Raw genomic sequence first — 17,876 nt, forward strand, 5'->3', positions numbered from 1 at the left:
AATGAGGGAACTACTGCTCCATTATTTACTTATGTACAAAACAAACCACACCAATCATCCCACTACCATTCCTCTCTTTCCTACCGGGCATGCCTGGTGCCCAGTTAAAGTACTTGACACGTTCCTAAATTCTCACCACATGCACTCACCTAACACGCCACTACTACTACTACTACTACTCCAAGGGCACCCTCTCACCACTGCCAAGTTCACGTCTCACATCAGAACTCTGCTATTAAGGTTAGGCTTCAACCCCACTTTCTTCTCCGGTCACTCCTTCTGAATAGGAATGGCATCATCAGCATCTAGCTCTCACACACCAGTCCACATCATCAAGAGACTGGGTTGCTGGAAATCTTCAATATACAATACCTATATCCCACAACCGGAGAAAGAACTAAGACAAGCATTCAAATGTCTAGCATTATAAGAAACAATAAAGTGTGTTTTTTGCATCCTCCTTTTTGCCCTCTTTTATTACAGGCCTACTCGTTCGTTGGATTCGGCACACCACTGCCAACTCTGCATCTTCTAATACATTCCATAACCAATTAAATTCAGAGCACAAGTTAAAAGGCCATTTGACCTGTATTTGTGGGAGGAGTTATGTCCCCTACTTAAACTCCCAGCCCCTACTCAACACTGCCGTTCACGCTGATTGACCCCACCCACCTGCACCCATCACTCATTACATTATCATCATCTTAGTAGGCCCTCTTTTATTACAGGCCTACTCGTTCGTTGGTTTTGGCACACCTCAGCCAACTCTGCATCTTCTAATACATTCCATAACCAATTAAATTCAGAGCACAAATATAAATAAATATATATATATATATATATATAATGAAAAGTAAAACAAAACAAGAATCCCTCTAGTAGTTGGATACAACCCAACTCTAGAGGGAGTACGTAAAATTATTAAAGAGCTACAACCATTAATTTCCGAGGACCCCCACACTCAAAAGAATATTTCCTGAACCCCCCATACTAGCATTCAAACAACCGCCCAACCTGAGACAGAGATTGGTCCGCAGCAAATTGACCACAGAACAGGAGCTCACACAGAATGGCACTGTACAATGCAACAAATCAATCTGCAAACTGTGTCAACCTATATGTGGCAATAACACAGCCAGACATAATAACAAATCATACAACATTAGGGGTCATATTCGTGCACATCTGTGAATGTGGTTTACATGATAGTTTTCAGTTTGTGACAAAGGTTGCTACATTGGAGAAACTGGCCTTAAGCTGCATCTCAGAATGAATCTACACAGACACTCGCTCAAGAACCACAAGGAAAGTGGATATTGTACCCCTGTTGGCCATCACTTGACCCAGACTGGTCACTCCATCCAAAACCTCAGGATTAAAGTTCTTAAAGGGAATTTCAAAGACTTTCATGAACAAAAGAAATTTGAGATGAAAATAGTCACACATTTCAACACCAGAAATGAAGGACTTAATGTAGACTCTGGCTTTCTCACACACTACCAAAACTTTATATAAACACACATCTTAATGTCTTATATAGTTATTTTTCAATATTCTCATGTCACCCTTATTTGATCAATCTATATACATACAAATATGCAGCTATATACTTGCATGCCCTGCTCTGCTGTTTTCTTGGTGTTTTTTTTTCTTTTTTTTCCTCAACTAGCTTATTGACTCTCCTCTGTTTATTTACTTTTTCTGGCTATTCTCAGCCAACCTGCACCACTTTCAGACACATCTTCTGCTATTTATGACACCCCACGCACCCCCCTCCCTCCCCTTCTCTAACATCCGTTGTTTTAAGTGTTAAACTCTATAAAATTGATCAGTATTGCTTCAGACCTGGGGAAGAGAGGAAAACTCTTGAAAGCTTGTCTTTGAAATATTGTGTTAGTCCAATAAAAAAGGTATCATTGCATACTGCAATACTCTGGTCTTTTGGCATCTTGCCCACTGGACTAATACGGCTAATATATATTTAATTTTTTTGGTCTAATTTTGTTTTCTAAATTTGTCCAGTCCAAGGTGTAATGATATTTAAGTGGGTTGCATTTCTCCACGTAACAAATGCAGATGTTGTTTTCTATTTAAGCTATTAATTGATCCATGGAGGTTTTCACGAGAAAGTCTAGAATTGCAAACTCTAGTTCAAGATATTAAAGTAGCATTTCCTTGTGCTCTCGCTTTACTCTATACTGGTTGTGGCCTTACCGGTACAAATGAAAACTCTTTGAATAAGCGTACAGTGTGGTTGCACTTAACCAGAGAATAGCACTAATATTCTACAATTACAGTATGTTGCCTGAGGACCGAACTTAGGGGACAGACAGAGAACATGTCCTGTATAGATTTTTGACATCCATTTTTGTCCTGATTATTATTATTTTTTTAATTCATTTTTTTTATATTCCCTACATATTCTTAAAGGACCACTATAGGCACCCAGACCACTTCATCTCAATGAAGTGGTCTGGGTGCCAAGTCCATCTAGGGTTAACCCTGCCTGCTTTAAACATAGCAGTTTCAGAGAAACTGCTGTGTTTACAATAGGGTTAATACAGCCTCTAGTGGCTGTCTCACTGTCAGCCCCTAGAGGCGCTTCTCACTGTGATTTTCACAGTGAGAAGATGCCAGCGTCCATAGGAAAGCATTTAGACGTCGGAAGAAGGAGAGTCCCGAGGGAGCCCGGCGCTGGAGAAAGGTAAGCCTTTAACCCCTTCCTTCCCATATAGGTTGAGGGGGGGGGGGACCAATTAACACTAGTGCCAGGAAAATGAGTTTGTTTTCCTGGCACTATAGTGGTCCTTTAATAGATCGCATATCATGTTGTTCAACTACTGTGTTTATTCTATTCTCAGATCGAGCACTTATATGGTTTGACTGTTTTTGAGAACTATCTGTATGCTACTAACACGGACCATGCCAATGCTCAACATAAAACCAGTGTGATCCGTGTAAATCGTTTCAACAGCACGGAATACCAAGTGGTGACCAGGGTTGATAAAGGAGGAGCTCTCCACATCTACCACCAACGCAGACAACCAACAGGTATGAGCTGGAGTTCATCTGCAGTTCCTAATAATTGGAATCCTTGATTAGAATCCTGCCATAATCCACATTGAGCATTGTTTGATTTGGTGGGCTCTAGGGTTTTCTGTATACCACACTTCCTATACAATCTCCTTCACCCCCCCATATGCTTTTACCCAAGAAGCAGTCAGTGACCTGCCAGTGTACAACTTAGAGCATGGTAGGAGTTTTAATGTACTTCTATTAATTTCATCTTCACTCCTTCTCAGGCATATTCTTCCTTTTCTGGAAAGTATACATCTAAAATTCCTAGATTTTACTATTAACATGACGTAAAGTCATGATTTTATTAAAGACACAGAGGCTCCTATAATGCTTCTCTTTCTTTAATTCTCCCTCAGCAGCAAAGAGAGATATATGCAAAAGAGAGAAAAAACAATATAACATTAGCATATTGACAGTGCTATCATTGGTATCCACCCCCTTAGTATATAAGGTGTAGCACTCCATGCTTCTCCCTCTTTCTGTAGCGATCCGAAGACCAGATCATTAACCAAAACGTTAAACTTGGCCCAAACAGGAACAGTGGGCGATAGTCAAATGTCCATTCTTTCTGGGTGGACTGTAGCACCTTGTTTCGAAACTTCAACACCTTGATAAAATTATTCAGGCTAAAATGAGAGGAGAAAGTATGGTAATATTTGGTTGGTAACTGGTTGTATCATATACGCCAACATAGGTCTTTAACTTATTATGGACAAAATTGTTGTCATGCCGTCATAACAAATGATATTTTTAATTTAAGATTATGTCTACTACATCAAATTATAGTCACTTACCTGTGTGACGTACGGGAAACATTCTAATATGGTAACCTGATCATAAAGACACACCCAATCCGTGGTTGATACCCATGTGAAATCCAATCCCCCCACCCAGGGAGGGCGGGAGGGCGGGAGGGCGGGAGGGAAAAATACTCGCCTCCGGTTCTTTAATACAATCATGACTTTACGTCATGTTAATAGTAAAATCTAGGAATTTTATTAAAGACACGGATGCTCCTATTATGCTCTTTCAAAGCTAAGCAATAACTCTTTCCGAGAAATGTTGGATTGGTTTAAAATAGAAATTCCGGAATGTGGATTCCATAGACCAGTCTGCGGCCTTCAGGATGTCTTCCAATCGACATCCTATTGTCGATTCTTTAGAAGCCATAGCGCCTCTGACCGAGTGGGCTGAAAAGACTGTGACATCTATCCCGGCCGAAGCTAATAACCATTTGGCCCAACGAGCGAGAGTAGGTGTAGTTACTGGAAGGTGCGGTTTCTTCAGTGAAATAAACAAAGGACCGTCGTTTGATGATCGTAGGGGAGAAGTACGGGATTCGTATTCTTTTAAGCACAGTATCGGGCACAGATTTGGCTGATTTGGAAGTCGTGGGTAGAAGACTTGCTTAGTCGCCGATTTCGTTCTCCGTGAAATATCAAATGACACTCCTTCCGGAGTGAACATACGGGCTTGCCAGTCCATAGCCCTTACATCTGACACTCGTTTACAGGATAGTAAACAGAATATCATAAGTAATTTTGCCGACAATTGTTTAATTGACAGTGCTGTGTTGTCGGGCCATTCCTCTAGGAATTTGAACACTATGTTGACATCCCAAAAGGATCCATATCTGGATTTTTGCGGACGTGAGAAACGTACACCTTTGAGTAGGCGACAGACCAACGGGTTCTGTCCGAGAGGAATTCCGTCCACAGTATCATGACCTGCCGAGATAGCTGATCTGTAGATGTTGACTGTAGATGAATGCTTTGCCCGATTCGAATAGTTGTGTGAGGAAGTCTAGTACCGTCTTTACAGAAGCTGATGCGGGATCCACTGATTTTTCCAGGCACCAATCGGACCAAGCTCTCCATGCCATAGCATATGTGCGCCGTGTTCCTGGTGCCCAGGCGTTCGCCAAGAATTGGGTAGTTGTTCTTGAAACTTCTGTGATTTCCCAGGGTCCCCGGAAAGGAGCCATGCCATGAGCCGGAGGATTCCCCGTTCTATCAGGTCATGGTCCTCCCCATCCAGATTGGTTAACAGGGAGGTTTGATCCGGTAGTAACTGTGGGAAATCGATCGCCATTTCCAGAAGGTGAGGGTACCAAGGTTGAGATCTCCAGCATGGTGTTATCAAGACCAATGTGGTCCTGTAGCGTCGAATGTGCGCCAGAGTCCGGGCAATCGGGTTGAACGGGGGGAAGGCATATGCTCGTCCCTCGGTCCAGTCCTGAAGAAAAGCATCTGTTGCCAAGGCCTCCAGGTCCGGTTGCCAGCTGAAAAATTGTGGAAGTTGTGTGTTCAGTCTGGACGCAAAGAGTTCCACACTCAAGAGTCCCCATTGTTGTGCGATCTTGGAGAATACCTTTGGTTGAAGTCTCCAATCCCCTAAATCCCTCAGGTATCGGGAGTTCCAGTCTGCGGTGTAATTGTCTAGGCCTGGTATGTGTTCCGCAGTCAACGACACATTGTTTCGCAAACAATAGTGCCAGAAGTCTCGAGCCAAAACCGCCAGGATGCGTGATTTGGTACCTCCTAGATGGTTTATGTACCTGACCGCCAAGATGTTGTCCAACTTGAGGAGGATTGAGCAAGAAATGCCCCTGGGTGAGAGGCTGCGGATGGCAAATGTGGCCGCCAGTAGTTCCAGTGAGTTTATGTGTAGGAACGATTAGTTTACTGACCATCTGCCTCTTGTGGATATGGAGCCACAGCGCGCGCCCCAGCCATGTAAGCTTGCATCCGACTCTATTACTATATCTGGAGTGGAACCGAAAATCACCCGTCCGTTCCACGCTTCCATGTGGGTTAACCACCAGTTCAGCTCTTCCTTGGATTCTTCATCCAAAGTGATGTTGGTCTCGTACGACTGCCGTTCCTTAGGCAAGATGCTTTCAGACGTTGTAACGCCTGATAGTGGAGTGGTCCCGGGAAGATCGCCTGGATGGAGGCCGCTAATAAGCAGATTACTCGAGCCCGTTGTCTCAGAGAAATGTCTGGGCGGTTCATTAACCTCCTTATCTCCTTTTTGATGTTGGATATCTTGTCCGCTGGGAGGCACAGAATTTGTTGGACGGAGTCGACTCGGAATCCTAGGAATTCCATCTGTTGAGAGGGTTGTAGCACGGATTTCTCCCAGTTCACCAGGAAACCGAGGTTCTGTAGGAGATGAAGGGTCCACGACAGGTGCGACAACAGAAGGGATCGTGTCCCTGACAGTATGAGGATATCGTCCAGGTAGATAATAAGACGAATTCCGTGTAATCTGAGGAATGCAACCACTGGTTTCAACACTTTCGTGAAGCACCAGGGAGCGGAGGATAGACCGAAAGGAAGGCAGCAGAAACGCCATTTCCTTGCGCCCCAATGGAATTGTAGTAGATTCCTGTGCATCGGTGTTATCGGGATCGTGAGATACGCATCTTGTAGATCGAGTTTCACCATCCAGTCTCCCGGGAGGAGGAGGTCTCGGAGGCAGTGTATGCCCTCCATCTTGGATATTGTATGAAGGCATTGAGGGGTCTTAGGTTTATAACCGGGCGGACACCCCCGACTTTCTTCGGCACTAAAAGTAGGTTGCTCACAAATCCTGGGGTATCTAGAGGGATTTACTCTATGGCATTTTTGTTTCGCAGGACCTCTATCTCCGTGGAGATGAGGTCGCGGTGAGACTTTGGCATGTGTGGCACGCGTGGAAGGGAATCCTGAAAGGGAAGACCCGTCAGTTCTAGGTGGTAACCCTCTATAGTCTGTAACACCCAGCTGTCGGATGTGATTGTGGCCCAAGTCTGAGAGAACAAAGCCAATCTGCCCCCCACATTTATATGGGAAAAATGGGGAAAAATTGTACTCACCATAAGGGCGTTTTCCTGGGGTTGTTCCTCTGCCGCCGCGGGCATTGCAAGATCTTCCTCGAGAGGGGAAGAATGGAGTGTAGGAACGTTCCTGGTTCTGCCTCTAAGTGTTGATGGAGCCTCTGCCCGGTCTGGTGAAACCTTGGGGATTGGGGCCGGGTAGAGGGCTCCTACCTCTACCGGCCCCACCGAAAACCTTTTGGTGGAAGACTCTTCTAATGGACGATTGTGCTTTATCCAGAGCCGTGAAGGTTTTAACATAGGAACCCAGATCTTTGACGAAGGATTCGCCGAATAACAGACCCTTAGCCGAGGCCCCTGATTCAGAGGAGGCCATGCTAGCCAGTTTGGGCTCAATCTTCAGCAGGATAGCTTTCCTGCGTTCCGTTGACATGGCTGTATTGGCGTTGCCGATCATGCAGACCAAGCGTTGGAGCCAGCCAGATGCCACGTCAAAATCCAATGGTGCCTCACCCGACTGAGCTGCTTCCAGCAGTTCATACAGCTTAGTGACGGGACCCAGTGTGTCTAGGAACGTGTCCTGACAGTTGCGGAGGGAATAGTCTAGTCCCCTCTTAGGTTTCCAGACGGTTTTGGCCAGAAACTGGGCTATCTGAGGGTCCACTTCTGGAGTTTTTGCCACAGCATCTGGTATTATGGGTCGGGGGCATTCAGCTCTCAACTTATTACGGCCCTCTTGGGAGAGGGACTTGCGTACCCTGAGGGCCAGGTATTGGGAGATGTGTTCAGAGGGTTCCCACTCAGCAAAGCGTGGGTGCCTTAAGTTATCAGGGTCAAATAGAGGTCTATCTTTAGAGTCGCGGGCTGCTTCTGCCCCGGGTGCCCCTGATTGTGTCGAGGCACATGTCGGTGCCAAAGGGGAATTGTTTGCCCTGGAGGCTTTCGCCCTCCGATAGCTCGTTCTCGTACGGGTCAGAGTTCGGGATGTCTGACCCCTCATCCCCCTCCTCGTCTGAGTCAGACAGTATATCCTGGGCTCTTGCCCGTTTCCAGTCTCTGGTAGCTGTAGCTCGCCCAGAAGCTCTATTGCACGGTTGTTGCGCGCCATCATGGACAGCCTGAGGCGTGTCAATCAGAGCAGGGTTAACCTGCATTGGGGGTGGGGGGTGGGTCTTGAGAGTGTTTGCGCTTGCCTAGCGCGTTGCGCCCTGGTAGTGTCCCTTCAGGAGGGGTAGGGGTCAAGGCAGGGGTAGCGTGAGGTTGGACTTGCCTGAGCGCCTGTGTAATGGATTTCGAGATGGTAGAGGACATAGCACCCATGGCTGACGATATGGCCTTTGAAATAGAGTTGGACATGGTGGTGTCCAGAAGGGATTGGAGGTCAGCCTGGGGGTCAGGGCTAGTAGTGGCCATTGAGGGACTACGTTTGCCAGGGAAGTTATCACCAGACTGCATGGTAGATAACGGAGTGCAAGTAAGAAAATAACAAATTGAAAAGACAGAGTACAAGGATTGATTAACCCAGGTACAGGATGGGAAAAGGTACAGGAAGATGGAGGATAGCTCCAAAGTATATATCTGCTATAAATAAACTGTACCCGTCTGGAGAGAGAAAAGATCGATTCTCAGATCGTGTGAGAGGAAATCCCACAATGTACTAGTTATTTAAAATGTCCGCCGCCTTAATAGGCGACTAGAAACCCCCAAAAATGGCTGCTGCGAGTCACCGCGCATGCGCGCCGCTAGTGAGCGGCGAAACTGAAAGTAAACTGAAAACGCCGTGCGGACGAAAGTAGGTCCGCCGGCGGTATAGAAATTAGTGCCGGGAAAACGCCGCGGGGGTGCTGGACGAGCCCCGCCGACGATACCCGGCAGAGTGTGACCGGGGAAGGGAGCCCCAACCCGAGGGGGGAGGGGGGAAACAGAAATGTCCAAAGGGAAAAACCGGAGTATAAAATCGGTCACACACAAAAAATGCAATGTACAGCAAAAAACAGATAAATGATCAAATGTAGTGGAAGGGATTAAACAATAAAGAACATCCCAATAAGCCGAGCAAATAAACAGAGCAAATAATGCAAACACAATACAATCCCACCAGAGCACACTATAGGTAACAGGAGAGTGTACTTATCTGGTCTGAGGGAGCAGCAAAGAAAGAGGAAGAAGCATGGAGTGCTACACCTTATATACTAAGGGGGTGGATACCAATGATAGCACTGTCAATATGCTAATGTTATATTGTATTTTCTCTCGTTTGCATATATCTCTCTTCGCTGCTGAGGGAGAATTAAAGAAAGAGAAGCATAATAGGAGCCTCCGTGTCTTTAATAAAATTGTGTCCAACTCACATTGCAAATTGTTTACTGGTACCCGTATTTGTGTTTCTGCTCCCATAATGAGAAAGGGGGCCATCAATTTAATTCTCTCGCATAGACCAGTAAAGTTGTTAAATAAAGAACACGTTCCATCCAATAGTGTATAGAACAAAAACTGTGTATTGATGAGTGGCAAATGAAAAATACGTAAAATGGGACTATAGCTTTGATAGAAATTAAAAAACAAAAAATACTCTTTTTAGTTTCTACAAAAGCTCCATGGGCATTACTCTAAGCACATCCAACAGCCATGGTACATAGTATGTGTGCATTTGTATGTATATGTATGTTTACACTGATCAGCCAGAATATTAAAACCATTGGTGAAATGAATAACTTTGATTACATCATTACAATTGCACCTGTCAAGTGGTGGGATAGATTAGGTATCAAGTGAAGTCAGTTTTTAAATTTCTTGTGTAGGAAACAGAAAAATAGACAAGTGAATAGATCTGTGTGACTTTGGCAAGGGCTAAATAGTGGTATCTAGACTACTGGGTCAGAGCATCTCCAAAACGGCAAGTCCTGTGGGGTGTTCCCGGTATGCAGTGGTTAGTACCTACCATAAGTGATATCGCTGAAAATCTTAATGCTAGACATGATAGAAAGGTGTCAGAAAAGACAGTGCATTACAGTTTGCTGCGTATGAGGCTGCAAAGCTGCAGACCGGTCAGAGTACCCTTGATGACCCATGTCATGCCAAAATCGCCCTCAACGAGAATGTGGGCATGCAAACTGGACCATAGAACAATATAAGTAGGTTGCCTGGTCTGATGAATCATGTTTTTTTTTAGATTAGGAGTGTGGTGGCCTGGTGCATGTGCTTCATTTATCTGCAGAAAGCACTACAGGAGGAAGACAGGCTGGTGGAGGCAGTATTATGATATTCTTCTAGGAAACCTTTGGTTCTGGCATTTATGTGGATGTTGGTTTGACATGTACCACCTGCCTAGAGATTGTTGCAGACAACTTACACCTCTTCTTGGCAATGGACAATGGTGTCCCCTGATGACTGTGACCTCTGTCAGCAGGATAATACACCCTACAACATTGTTTAGGAACGGTTTGAGCAACATTACAAATAATTAAAGTTGTTGCCTTGGCCTCCCAATTCCCATGATCTCCATTTAATTGATGGTCTGTAGGATGTGCTTGAACAACAAATCTAATCATTGAAGGCCCCTCCTCCACAACTTGCAGGACTTAAAGCATCTCCTGCTGTTAATGTCTTGATGCAAGATACCATGGGACAAATTCAGAGATCTTGTGGATTCCATGTCTTTTGTGCATCAGAGCTGTTTTGGCAGCACAAGAGGGACCTACACTATTAGGCAGTAGATTGTAATGCTGTGGCTGATCAGTGTATATGCATTTATTAGTGCTTGTTTAATAACTCAGCCAATCCTTCTACTGACCAGATTAACCCTGACTGAAGCCTTAATTTGCTTATTTTGTGTGTTTTATAGTAAAAGGCAACTTTTGGTGATCTAATTGTTGGTTCTGGCCTGCAAGTTGATTTGTCTGTTACATTAAATGTCAGAGTCAAAGAGTGACAAGCCATTATGATCTACAGTAGTTAAATGTTGTGCCACTCATACTATTGATACTGAGTACTTGCATTCTGTTCTTTCATCTGTTATTAAAAAACTGTTCCTTCTTTAACAGAATGGGGATAAGTTAATAGTAAAGTAGTTAAATTATTTAATCATATGAAATCATCACGATTTCTTGTCACCTTGCCTAAATTTGAAGTCCAGTTTGTCATTTGCTTATTTTTATAATGCCAAAAATATATATGTAGTATGATTTTAAAAGTTTCAACAACCATGGACATTATCCCTGACGAAATCTTGCCATCGGTCATGTCGTTTTTTTGTTTTTTTTCTGCATAAAACAAGTGTAGATTTGGAATTGTTTCTGACCGTGGCATGTGCGACAAATAAGGGCATCCTTGAATTAAAACACGGTTTCTATAATAAATTCTAGCGTAGCTAATTGAAATCAAAATGTATTTCTTAATCTTTGCTACAGATTTGAAAGCTTTATTATGATTTGTATTACTTTTTGTTTCCTTCCTACTTACCGGTATTTAAAATAAATCCTGTAACTACCTGATAGTGCTTTTGTTTTTTTTTATTTGAGTCCCACATGGGTTCCTAGAAGACTTTTTTTAAATTAGTGTATCCTTTTGATTTGTATTGTGAAGGGAAATCCCAAGGATACAAACCTGATATGAAATCAGTTCCTTATTTACATATATCTAAATTGTTATATGTAAATGTGGCAGGCAGCACAAACTCGTATTTTTTATTTCTCATAACGTTGGCTGAAAGGATCGAATGGATAACAAATGTTTGCTATTTTTATCTGATCAGAACTACATAAAAGAGGAATTGTCGTTTTTTTTTCTTCTATTTTTTGTTTGATGTTTTATACTGTCTTCTATTGATGTATATGGTGTTGCTAACCTGCTAGCATATGCGCATGTAAAAAAAATATCTTAGAGATACCGACTGCTTTTGCGATGTATGCAGCAATCTTCACTTTTTCGTACATGTGGTCTAGTTCTGCTTTTTCCCTTGATATACGGTAACTCCTGTCCAGCTTTACGGTCAGTTGAGATAATCAAACTCATATTGACTTAAATGGGGATTTAAATTGATATGGTAATCCTGAGAAATGTGACTGGATTTGCATTAAATTGGTGATAAAGCATTGGGAGGACTGGCTTGAGTATTAATTAGTTATTGCTCATCTCTTTGTAGTCTTTAATCTTGTGATATTTCCTTTGCAGTGAGAAGCCATGCCTGTGAACCAGACCAATACAAGAAGCCTGGCGGATGCTCGGACATATGTCTTCTCAGCAACAATCACAAGAACAAAACATGCCGCTGCCGGTCTGGGTTTAGCTTGGGTAGTGATGGGAAATCATGCAAAAGTAAGAAAATAATATCGCCAGGGAAAACGGGCAAGATTATCACATGTAATTCTGTATAATCAATAGTTCCCACTGTTGTCTGCCTTTCGGGACTCTCTCTCCTGCTGTCCCCATGTGGTAAATCACACAATTTTATTCCAGACAGGAGGCTCATATTATGCGATTACTTTAATTTTTTTTTAATTTTTTTTAAATCATCCAAACTTGACAGAATTTAAAATGCATTTACACTTGCTGTTCAAATGTAACAATCCTATTCTGTCCCATCTTATTTATAAAACAGCGTCCCCATGTTCTATTCTTCGCTGCTCTTTTGAACAGAGGAGTAAAATGTTGTTCACGGCATGGTCTTCTTTCTTTGGGATAGTGAGAGGTGTTGAGAAGAACATTTGGTCAGTTTACATATGTTTATATTTGACATGTTAAATGGACACTCCACTGCCCAAAAACAAATATAAACATGCATGCATTTATGTATTTTTTTTTTTCCAATTGGAATTATATCTAAAAACAGCCTGCGAAGCTGCATATCTCTTGTCTGCTGCCTTTGCAAGCTTTCCCTTTCTAACCCCACCCAGATTTTCTGTGGCTGTTCAAATTCAGACTTCCGAATGCAGCTCAATGAGAAGTCTTTGTAAGTCAGGTGCTCTGGGCAATTGTTGCCTCTTGAGGTCAGCTCCTTTGAGCTAATGAAACCAGGAAGTAACATTACCTGTTGTCTGCTAGAAAGCCAAGGGCGTGTAACCAGGTTAATTTATAAAACTGTCAATTTCTATTGAAATCTGAACTTTTTGCAAAATGAAAAAAAGAGGACACACTTTTCACACTTAAAGATTTTCAGCTAGCTTAAGTGCTTTAGGGCTCTGGAGTGACCCTTTAAATGATAAATTGGGTTTTAAAAGCCTTTTCTATTATTTTCTGTGAATTTGTTTTATTGATATTTAACCCTCTTTCTTCTTGTTAGGCAGAAATAATAGTTTTCTAATGGGTTTTTACTTGACTGTGGGTAGAAGTGCTATTCCGAGCGGCCATTTTGTTTGTTAGTTCCCGTGGTATTTAGTGCATCACACACACTGGCACGCATACAGTAGCTCAGTTCGTGGGAACAAACTATTGCTTTGCTCAATCAGGGATATTTACGTGAGAGTTGGCTCCAGTCGTCTGACCACACAAGCTGAATATTGTCTTAAAGAGGAAATTCCTGTTAAGTTCCCTTACTGTTTTTCCATTTCACAATTTTTCATCCACATAGTTATTTTCATTATCATAGTATTTTTTTATAATTTAAGTACAATTGTTAAATTATTTTGCCCCCCAAAACAAACTAGTGACCACCGATATTTATTTTATTGATGAATTTTACCTTACACAATTAATAAATAAATGTACGAAGACTTATTTAACATGAATTATATCTATTGCAAACACAAATGTTATGATCCAGTGCATAATTTTGATAATCCTCCTTTAAGGACGCCTTACCTGAAGAACAAATTGAAGTTATTTTGATAAGACTGTTAAAAAGAATTGTTTTCTGCCATGTCGAGAATGCATGAAACCTTACCAAAATCATTTTACAGTGGCTTTAAATCAGTTTAAATAAACAGATATGGTTGTCAATAGCCATACTTCAGAATATTCATTCTGGTCATGTGCAGGTTCTGAGGTAGATGACTTAGACAATTGATCTAAAAAGGCTACTGAAAAACGTAAGCACATTAATGACAGTCATATGGTTTAAAAAAAAAAAAAAAAAATAAGAATTCATTGCACCAAGCTAAAATAAAAGAACAAGTTACTTTTAAAGGCTACAATGACAGGCAGGATATAAAACCACCTAACAATACCTCTTCTTCAGGTGAAATTTTTATAGACAAAAATAATTTGAGATGAGTAAAACAACATTCATATTGCAGCTCGGACAGCAAGTATTTTGATAATGATGACATTATAGATATAAACAGACAAAACATGTCGGAAAACAATCTTTATTGAGGATCCTTTAATGATAAAGATAAATATTTTGGCTGATTCGTGTGACTTGCTTGATGATCAACGGAACCCAATTTTTCTTTTTGAATTCTTTATTTTTGTTGTGCAGGTGATTACGGAGCATAGTCAACATGCCGCAACAGCGTACATAGAAGCATACAGGATAGACTGTGGCAGGAGTAATTGCACATTATTATTATATTTGCTTAAAACAGGCTTAATATGACTGTTGCATTCGATTTAAGTGGTTTAATCTAAACAAAAAGCCGTAGCGAAGTTCCTACTAGTGTCTCGTGTTTACCAGGCTGAGCATGTGTCAGTACTAGTGTATTACAAGATTGTATCTTGCAGTAGTCAGGTTAAGGAGATGTTAGCAGTAATAAGTGAACAGCTTGCGTCGTGTAGTAAACTGGCTGGGTGCCTGTTATTGGGGAAGTATGACATATTCATGACGTGTGAGTAACAGGCCTGGTAATCATTAGTTACATGGATAGGCTGTGTCATGGCTAAGACTGCACAGTTTAGGTAACAGTGGTAACATTCTTCGACATAACTAAAACTTTGCATATGTGTGGTTAAAAAGGATAAGCTTTGTCGTGACTAAGACTTTGCCCATTTGTAATGAAATAAAAAGTAAATATTGGTATAGCTACGGCTTTGCATGTTTGTTCCAGTTAGGGTATACATCAAACTTTATAAACGTTGTAACTTGAGAGTTATTGCTTTACCATATTGGGTGGAAATAAACTATTTTATATAAGTTAAGGTTAGTAGGGTTTCACGTGTAGTACTCGTCAGTCAAATCAGGAGGGTACCGTTCGTGTATGTATAGGCTGAGAGCTCTATAAGTGCAGGCTGGGGTGTTTTTAAGTGGTTACTGGAGGTGTGTTAAGCGGAAGCCGGGAAGTTATTGCGGGTACCACTGTATATTAATGTTTAGAAGTTGGAGTGTTACATGCCATGTAGGTCAGGGTTGTTACAGGCTTTGACTAGTCGTCTGAGTGGGCTTCCTCTCTTGAGGTAGCTGGTCAGGCAATTAAGCTAAGTAGTTATTCAACTTTTGTCTGATCTGGTTGTCAGGGTACTCGTTGTAATTGTGGACGCCTATACTGTCGTGTCGGGACATTTTAAACAAATCTGCATCAAATCACAAGTAAACCAATACAACAGATAAGGGAACAAAAAAGAAAAAATAGGAAAAGCGCACGAGAGACCGTGTCAACTGACCGTTTTGATTACTCTCTCTGCGTATGAATGTTCTCAGCCGTTGGGTAGCGGGCTAGGCTGTTGCCCGGTAAAAAGGAGTGCGGGGAAGCGTCCCGGTAGGTCTTGCCCTATTTCAGGTTGCGGCGGCTGTATGCGGCCCTGCGGGCTGTTGTCGTGGCACAAAGATCGGTGCTCCTGCCACGTTCTTCCCCAGGCTGCTTGTAGTGCTGGCCGGTGGAGTTGTGGTGGCCATTGCCAGCTGTGGCAGTCTCAGGTCTGTTTAGTGTTTACATTACAGCCTACGGATACTTCCACTGGCCACTTTTCAGGTGGCTAGTAGAGGTGCTTCCTGTGGCAGTGCTGCACAGTGTTTTTGAATCTAGGATTTGATATAAATTGGAAAAATTTCAATATGAAACAGAAATAAAAATTTGTAGGTATTGTGATCACTTTGTATGTCAAACTTCGAGTTTAACCGCAACAAAACTGAAAACAATTTAGAAAGAAATCAAGGCATTTTTAAGGAAGGAATCTGTTCGTTGAGAATAGTTGGACTAATATCTTCTTCAATTTAAGCTAATTTTCCAGCTCCACTTCATTATCAAGCTCTACGCTTGAAAGGAAGACATTTGAGGAATGTCCAAAGGTATTCAAAAAAACAACAAAAAACAAACACAAATACAACTTTATAGCTAGATACAAAAGAAGAATTTGATTAGTGGTTAAAACTTATGACGTGGAACTAGAAAGCATCCAGACATAGTGATAGAATCAGATGCATGCCTACAAGGATGGGGTGCACGATGCAGGACCTTTTTGACAGGACCTAAATGGTCCAGAGAAGAGAGAAAACTACATATCAATTGCTTGGAACTCTTAGCGGGATCTTACGCTTTGAAAAGCCTTGTGAAGAACAAAATAAACTGCTGTTTTCTATTAAAAATTGGCATCCTCTCCGCGGTCCAATACATCTAATGACTGGGAGGAATGAAGTCAAGGACTCTTTCAGAAATGGCTAAAAACTTCTGGCATTCTTTTAAAGCATAACATTAAAATAAAATATTTACCCGGTCTCCATAATGCTGTAGCAGACTGGAATTCAAGGTGTCTGATCAATTTAAGCGATTGAACAAACAAATATTTCAACAAATATGACAGATATGAGGACCCTTAGAGATACTTATTTGCATCCCGGTTAAACCTTAAATTACTGAGGTTTTCCAGATGGCGACCAGATCCAAAAGCTTTAGCTATAGACACTTTCTTACAAAATTGGGCCACACCACAAAACTATGTTTTCCCCTTTTTCTATGATCCCAAGAGTATTGAGTAAAAATCTGAAGGCAACGATTATCATAATGCCATTTTTGGCCAACACAACCATGGTTCCCACATTTATTGGAAACGAGCATAGACTTTTTTAACATATGCTACCCAAATGGAGGAACATATTTTGTACTCCCTGGGCGAATTTCATACCCTAGTGATCAAAGATCAGTTACATGTCACAGCCTGGCTAATTTCTGGTTTACACAATTTGACAAAGAGCTTTCAGCTACAACTCATTACATCCTTTCAGAAGCATGGACATTTGGTACCAAAATGAATTACTGATCAGCCTGGAAATTTGCTAGAGTTGGTGCATGAATCGGGATTTTGATCCCGCATCTGCTGGTATTCCCGCAACAATTTTCTGGCACATTGTTATGAAGCATACCAAACAATGAATATTGTTCAGCCATCTATTCAAATCACATCCAACATTCAAACAAGGAAGCATCTGCCAATTTGTAAATTAAGGAAAGGGATCTGTTTGAAGAAATCACCTCAACCAAGATACTCTGATACTTGGGATGTAAATCTGGGTTTGCAGTATCTACAAACATTGGATGATAAGGATGGATTTACATAAACATTTCTGTCCTGACCAAGGGACTAATGTGTTCTACGTATTTTTCCTATGCTTGACTCTTGATGGAGCTCCATATTCTCGCATTGGCTCCTTTTAGCCCTTTTCGACGTCCTGTTAAGTAGGCATGTGTGGGATTTTGACAGCACAAGCTAGTGTGGGAAGATGAAGGTGATGTGGTAAGCATCATATTCAGGAACACTAAGATGGCCGTGCATAGGGAATAGATCCCGAGAAGTAACTAGGAAGTAAAGAAAGGTGAAATTGGGGTCTAGAGGCATTTGGGTGTGATTGGGAGGGGGGGGGGGGGGGAATAAAATGTGGAGGAGAAGGGTTAAAACAAAAAAGAAAAAGGATGCGGAAATGATAGTGCCACCTATAAATTAAGAAGTCACTGGTAAAGAACAGGAATAGACTGGGGTGTGTGTGTATATATATATATATATATATATACACACACATATAAGCTGGGACTGATTCGCTGATGTTAATGGTTCATTGCAATAGCACATTTTCCTGTGTTCTACATTTTGCCATGTTTGGTTGATTTTAATG

General features: G+C 41.9%; 1 protein-coding gene across 2 annotated transcripts in view; it reads left to right on the top strand.

Annotated features, from left to right (window-relative positions):
- LRP1 (LDL receptor related protein 1) overlaps positions 1 to 17,876 on the top strand; it is a 312,569-nt gene that overhangs the window by 168,831 nt on the left and 125,862 nt on the right. For both annotated transcript variants that reach the window (XM_063427333.1, XM_063427338.1), the window contains exons 9-10: positions 2,862 to 3,051; positions 12,071 to 12,214. In XM_063427333.1, coding sequence (XP_063283403.1) covers positions 2,862 to 3,051; positions 12,071 to 12,214 — 334 coding nt within the window. The remainder of the gene's footprint in view (positions 1 to 2,861; positions 3,052 to 12,070; positions 12,215 to 17,876) is intronic.

Source organism: Pelobates fuscus, chromosome 1, assembly GCF_036172605.1.
Source record: "Pelobates fuscus isolate aPelFus1 chromosome 1, aPelFus1.pri, whole genome shotgun sequence".
Taxonomy (NCBI): Eukaryota; Metazoa; Chordata; class Amphibia; order Anura; family Pelobatidae; genus Pelobates; species Pelobates fuscus.